The 7,120-nt window shown below is 38.1% G+C and overlaps 1 protein-coding gene across 1 annotated transcript; it reads right to left on the bottom strand.

Moving 5' to 3' along the window:
- Nucleotides 1-631: 631 nt before the first annotated feature.
- On the bottom strand, nucleotides 632-5,346 carry agtr1a (angiotensin II receptor, type 1a). Its single transcript, XM_048162562.1, is given in 4 exon segments — nucleotides 632-1,535; nucleotides 1,538-2,529; nucleotides 4,545-4,628; nucleotides 4,936-5,346. Coding segments are annotated over 2 exon segments (1,107 nt in total). The 5' UTR covers nucleotides 2,466-2,529; nucleotides 4,545-4,628; nucleotides 4,936-5,346; the 3' UTR covers nucleotides 632-1,356.
- Nucleotides 5,347-7,120: the final 1,774 nt, after the last annotated feature.

Genomic DNA, 7,120 nt, shown 5'->3' with positions numbered 1-7,120 from the left:
AAAACATTGGGAGACATTACGTTATAAAACTCACATTTTCAAGATAACATATAGTTATGCATGCTTTTACATATGTAATTTAAAAGTGATAAAGATTTTCAGTTCATGTTCAAATGAAGTGATGTAACGTGTGGCCAAGTATGATGCTCCATACTCGGCATTTGTGCTCTTTTTTTTACCCATCCAAGTGCACCCACACAGTGAACACACACATTTTTTTTTTTTCTTTTTTTTTTTTTGAAAGGCAGTTAAAGTTCCTTTTTTTGTCTCAGCAGAAGCCTAACAAATGAATAGTCTAATTTACTTCACAAACATTAAAAAAAATATCATGCAATTACAAAGCCTTAAATTAGTCATTAAAATTGAGGATACTTTGTTTTCCTGTTAAAACACACCACTTAACCTATACATTTTCAGACTCAATTACATTATATAGAATAAAATACTGTAAAATACAATTTTACCAATCATTGGGGTACTAAATGACAGCTTGGTGGAAGAAAAATAAAACTTTTATCATAGATGGTCATTTATATCAAGGCAGTGGTGGTAAACAGTGATGGTAACCATGATAGCACAACCGATGTGAAAATAACTTTATCCTGTTAGATCCCATGACAGTTTAATCCAGAGATTTTCGAACTGGGGCCCAGAGACCCCCAGGGGGGCCACAAATGAGTGCTGGGAAGATTGTGGAAAAGTTTAGACTAGAAAAGTGGTGTAAATAATATAAATAAATAAAATAACAGAATTTTGCATTATTATGGTTTCCAAACACCGGTCTAAAGTCATTAGATGAATTTAGTTTTTATAGAGAATTAGATTAGAAACATAAAACTATTGCTGTTACAATATATAATCCTTGTGGGGGGAAAAAAATACAGCTAATAGAAACTTAAGTAAAATGTCCAGATTTAATACATAATCATATTTTATTTATGTTATTATTATACATGGGTCTTTATACTGTACATGAATTTGATCTGTTTTAGAAAAGGGATGATCATATTTTGGGGGTGTATGGCATAAAAAAACTTTAAAAACCCCTGGAGTAATCAATAGATCTAGACATTGTTGAAATATAGTTATTTAAAATGACACTTTTTTAGCTTTGATGGATGGAAAAAAAAAAAAAATATATATATATATATATACAGATTCAGCATGTTTTGGTCCCTTTGGTGGCAAGGTGAAAAGATGGTCATAAAAATATTTCGACAATGTTGTAGGACAAAATTTACATAGACCAGCATGTCAAAAATAACACTATACCCTAAAAGACAGAACGATTAATCACTATATTTTGTTCCCATTCCAGTATCAAGTGACAACACAATATCTTCTGAATTGAATCAATCAGTTTAAGAAGGATGATTCACTGGAGATTTTCTCATATGGCTGAGGTAGTGAGGGTGTTTTAATCACGGAGAGGTGGAAAGACTCTGAGGCTCGATAAGAGAGAGAGCTCATCTTGCTACTGAGGGTGGGGTGAGAGGCCACAGAAGTCGAGGAACACCTCAACAGCTTCAGCAGTTCCTGCGAAAGTTCCTCCCAACAAATCCATACAGGATTGGGTTCATACAGCTGTTGAAAAAGGCAATGCAAATGGTGAACGGCATTCCGGTGTCAATGATCTCAATGACATCGCAGTTGGTGATCACTTTCAGCCGAAGAAGCATGTCCATGAAGTTGAAGATCTGATGAGGTGTCCAGCAAAGGAAAAACGACAGCACAGCGGCGGCCAGCATCCTCAAGACCTCGTCCCCATTCGATCTCGAATTACTCTGAATGTCCCGTGCTTTTAGCAGAGCCTGACCGATCAGGCAGTAGCACGTGAGGATGATGGTGATAGGCAGAAGGAATCCAAGAACACTCTTAATCAGACTGAGAGCTGCCAGCACATTGGGAATATCTTTACTGTCTAGGATGGCACATACAGTGACATTGTTATTCTGGATAAAGTGGGTCCCACGGATAAGGGCTGTGGGCAGGCTTAGAAGAAAAGCAACTACCCAAACCAAGACACACGTCACACGGGCGTAGACCACCGTGCGGCACCGCCGGGACTGGACAGGATGAACGATCGCCAGATACCGGTCAATGCTGAGAGCAGTGAGGAGAAAAATACTAGTATATAGATTAAGGAGAACCATACCAGCGATTGCTTTACATAGGAAGTCTCCGAAAAGCCACTGGTAGCCTGATGCGGTGTATATGGCCCAAATGGGCAGGGTGAGGAGGAAAGTCAAGTCTGACACGGCTAAGTTCAAAACAAATATGTTGGCAACAGTCTTCAGTTTCAAACAGAAGCAGATAACAGCGACTACCAGGCTGTTTCCTACAATTCCGATAATAAAGTTGGCGCTGTAGACTACGGGGATGAACTTGAGGATGAATTCGTGGATCCCGGTCATGTTACACTTGAGCTTGAGTCCCACGTTAGGGTCAGCAGTAATGTTGTCCATTTTGTAGATTTGACAAACACACCCTTAGTTTCACAGCCTAAAGAGATGCATCGCTAAAGGAGCCCTGTAAGAACAGAGTGGATACAGATGGTTAATATGGCAAAAACGTTTCATGCACTTTCTCAACAGGTTTTTTAATCCAATTGGAAGGTGCGATACATACAACAAACACCAGATGTCTCTCTGCTCATATTATTTAATATGGGCTTCTGAATAAAAGTGAGGTGTTTTTTTCCTCCTCCAGTATGAGATCCATATTCTCCTATATTATACTCTATAAGCCATAAATCCTGATGTATGAAATATGATATTCAACAACAAACAGTTTTTTGTTTGTTTTAGGTTTCAAAAAAACAAATTAGATTTTTTTTACTATTATTTCATGTGAGGCTTAACAGGGTTAACAAACTGATATTTTTTTAAAGCATTACCATCATATTTATCAACACTGTTTATACACTGTTCTGTATTTCCAATTCACTACAAAATGCCAAACCATATAAAACACATAACATAAACGATAGATAGATAGATAGACAGACAGACAGACGGACAGACGGACAGACGGACTGATGGACGGACGGACGGACGGACTGACAGACAGACAGACAGACAGATAGACAGATAGATAGACAGATAGGAGGATGAACGAATGGACAGATGGTTGGATGGGCGGTTGGACGATGAACAGATGGACGACAGACAGATAGATAGAAGGACGAACAGACGGACGGACAGACAGACAGACAGACAGATAGATAGATAGACAGACAGATGGACGGATGGACTGACAGACAGACAGACAGATAGACAGATAGATAGATAGATAGATAGAAGGATGAACAAATGGACAGATGGTTGGATGGGCGGTTGGACGGATGAACAGATGGACAGACAGATAGAAGGACGAACGGACAGACGGACGGACAGACAGACAGACAGACAGACAGACAGAGATAGATGGACGAACAGATGGATGACAGACATAGACAGATAGATAGAAGGACGAACGGATGGACGGACGGAGAGACAGACAGACAGACAGATAGATGAATGGATGGACAAACAGATGGACGACAGACATACAGACAGACAGATAGATAGAAGGACGAATGGACGGACAGACAGACAGACAGACAGACAGATATATAGATAGATAGATAATGTTTTAATATTTTAATATAACTGAGGGCTTATGATTGTTGTACAACTGTGAGAATTAAGGCTGGTCACCCTCTCAAAGCTGCTCCCACAACTGTACCATAATGGAAACACATCAGGCTGCTTCTGTTGAGTGAACTTCTGACCTCTCCAAAAGGTCAAACATGTGTTTATAGCTGGTTTTCTCTTATGAACGCAAGATCCTCACCATCGCTACGGGAAGAGCTACATATTTTTTATATTTTCAGATTTTATCTGTTCATCTGGCAAGCACATGCTCAGAAATGGCTTCATATACAGTATGTTGATATATTGAATATGGCATGTTTATATTGTATGCTGTATGTAATGTATCATTAATAACTGTATCATGAATAACTGGTTTAAAGAAAATCTTTTTTTTCTGGAATAGCCCATCAAGGCAAATTTTTGGTTAGTGTAACTTACTCGGCCAGTAAAACGGAATTCTGATTATGTATTTATTCAGCGGTATTAGCATTTAAAATTGCTCTGCTCAAGCTGTTTCTTCGCTGGTTTCATGATAAGACAAGCCACATATTATGTAAGCAGATGCAGGCGTGCTTCCAGGGGAGTCAACAACCAGTAACAGACGACATTGCATTCCAAGGTTCACGTCTTTTGAATATCACTCAATCTATTTTAATATGCTTATCAGACATCCGCTATTGCTCAGGAAGTTATGGCTGATCAGAATACTGTAATTAATCATACTGATAAGGGATCTTTGTTTTGGTTTTCATTTATTTTTATTTTGGTTGTCTAATAAAATCTTTGTACTCCCTACAGTGATGGATATGATCAGCCCTGTTAACAAAATGAGTGGAGGAAAGTTTATGCATTCAAACTGTGACGGAGTAACAATAACATTAAAGTCCTCTGAGATTGTACTATACTTACATTGACAGAGAATCCTAATGTGCTAAGCTGAACACATGAAATGCTCTCATTGACATCACTGGTGGGTTAGTAGCTGGAAAGACGCTGTATATGACCAGACAGACAACAGAGAACACACACACACAAACATTAGATACTGCTTTATGGTAAAAAAATGGCTACGACACATTTACTGTGTGTTATCTGAGGTTATGTGACAAAACAATCTGAAATGCATGTTCTTTGTTAACTCACAAGCTTACTCATCTATTTGAGTTATGATTAGGTTCTGATCAAATATTCTAAATGAAGGCTAAAATATTCTAATTGACGATATAAACAAATATTCGAATGTTATGTTATATAATATCATACAAAAGTAGGTAAAGAGCAGGGAAAAAACCATTTTTACCTTTAGTGAATGTGACATCCAAGCTGCTCCGTCAGTTTCAAAATTTAGCGTATGGCTTTAAGAGATCCGTCCTGACTCTCGGTCATGACAGAGTGCCCGGTGCATTTCCTCTACGCCCCTCTTATACCTCTCCCATAGTCCTACAACTACGCCAGGGACCTACAGCGGGGGGCTGCACTGTGGGGGCCGGATACGTCCATGGTCATGAGAGCAAAATGTGGGGGTGAGAGAGACAGAGAGAGACCCTTGAGGGCAGAGACAGATTTTCCCATCATTTGTTTAGTCACCTTTTTTCTCTTAAATATAAAATGTTCTGTTCTTGTCTTTCCACACACTTGTAAACAAAATTTCTTAAATGGATTGTTTGGCAAAAAGCCTGCACATTAGCATAAAACACATTACATCATTATCCAAGCTTTAAGCTCATATCAAAAAAAGGAACAAACTGGTAAGTGCAACAGCACGGGCATTTACATTATTCATTCTGACGGTTCTATATTAATGCACGTCATCAGGACGAGGTATTAAACCTGTGAAATGAACAGCATAAAATATATAAATGGCCTTCTGTGAATATTAAAGTAAGCTCACAATCAATAGCTGAATAATATTGCATTCAGCCACTTTCATAAAGCAGCAGGGAAAACATATTGGTCATTATGTTGATGTCTTTTGTGAAAATGACCAAGCGAGTAATTCAATGATATTACATGCTGCAAACAGAATCAAATAAAGTACTAACATAAATTCCATTTTAATGTATTTGTATAGTGCTTTTCACAATATGGCCTATACTTTTCCAAAGTACATATCAAGACATGGACATTTTTCAAATAGTTTCCTTTAAGTACGAGTTTAAAATACTTTTTTTTAAACATAGTGACTGTCTGCGATTAATCTTTCCCTCATTTTTTGAGGCCTCTGGGAACTCTGGCCTCTATTGAATGTTTTACTCTGAACTCCCTAGAGCAATTCCAACTGCTTCATCGTGGTTGTTTTCACTATTCAGCTGCTGGCCTTTCATCTCTTCCCTAAAACAGTCAGTCAAAGAGAGAGTTGCTTTAAAATATGATTTCTCAACGTAATAAGAAACGTCATGTCATGCCAATCTGTTCCACTTATAACACAGCTATTTAGTACCAGATATTTTCCTTTGCAGTAGAATGGAAACTTTTAACATTCAGAGCATCTGAAGACTTTCCTTCTAATGTTTGGACAAAAAAATAATACTATATGAAACTAGAGGCAGCTCTAACTGGTAGACAGTATATCACTGAGAACATAATAAAATTTAGAAAAAAGTTACAATCAATATGGTCAGTTTTTCATTGACACAAAAGGACTGCCCAGAAACAGAGACGTGGCACATAAGTCTCGTAGTAAGTGGATTACGTGTTGCTGCATCAATAGAAGGCTAACTCAATACACTCGTGTGCTCAAAAGTTAATGTTGCCTTCAGGGAGCAATGTGGATGCTGATGTCTGCAGTTCTCCTGCCATTATTAAGGATATTTATTCCACCTGTTTGTTTGGGTAAATGTTAAAGAGCACATCTCTATTAGTAATCGGAATTCTGTTGATATTAACTCGGTTATAACTTAACGCACACATTGAATTTTGAAAACTTCAGTAGACTATTTTACAGTAATTTTTGGCTGCGTCCGAAAACTGGAAAATGCTGCCTTCTGAGGACACATTTCAAGATAGGAAGGCATCAAGGCACGTCCGAATCCAATGTTAGCTTCACTTCCTGTCTCATGAGATACCTTCCTCAGATCGATTTTTGAAGCATGGATGTATCCTTAGCTGCCTTTGATATCCCACAATCCTGTGCTTTCCATTCTGTGACAGTTGAGCTAGAAAAATAAAGATGGCGTCCGAAAGTTGCGTTTGCTGCTCATTTTGTGTATTAATATACGATTTTGATCAACATATTTCAATTTTGATATCATTTCTATCGGGAAATTACTACTGTAATAATTAAATATTTGTTTAGTTCTCACCAAAGCTCGCGCTATATTGCTGTAGATCATTAAACTGTTACGCTGCATCAGAAGTCTGTCCGAAATCAATTTCGTGAGGTACCTTCATGCGCAAACGCTGCCGTACAAGTCATTCTCTTATAAGACAGCGAGGCAGCAAGACAGCTAAATTACCTAGGTTTTCGGACGCAGCCTTTGTCTCAA

This window comes from Megalobrama amblycephala, linkage group LG17 (assembly GCF_018812025.1).
Source record: "Megalobrama amblycephala isolate DHTTF-2021 linkage group LG17, ASM1881202v1, whole genome shotgun sequence".
Lineage (NCBI taxonomy): Eukaryota > Metazoa > Chordata > Actinopteri > Cypriniformes > Xenocyprididae > Megalobrama > Megalobrama amblycephala.
This window is presented reverse-complemented; position numbering and strand designations above follow the sequence as displayed.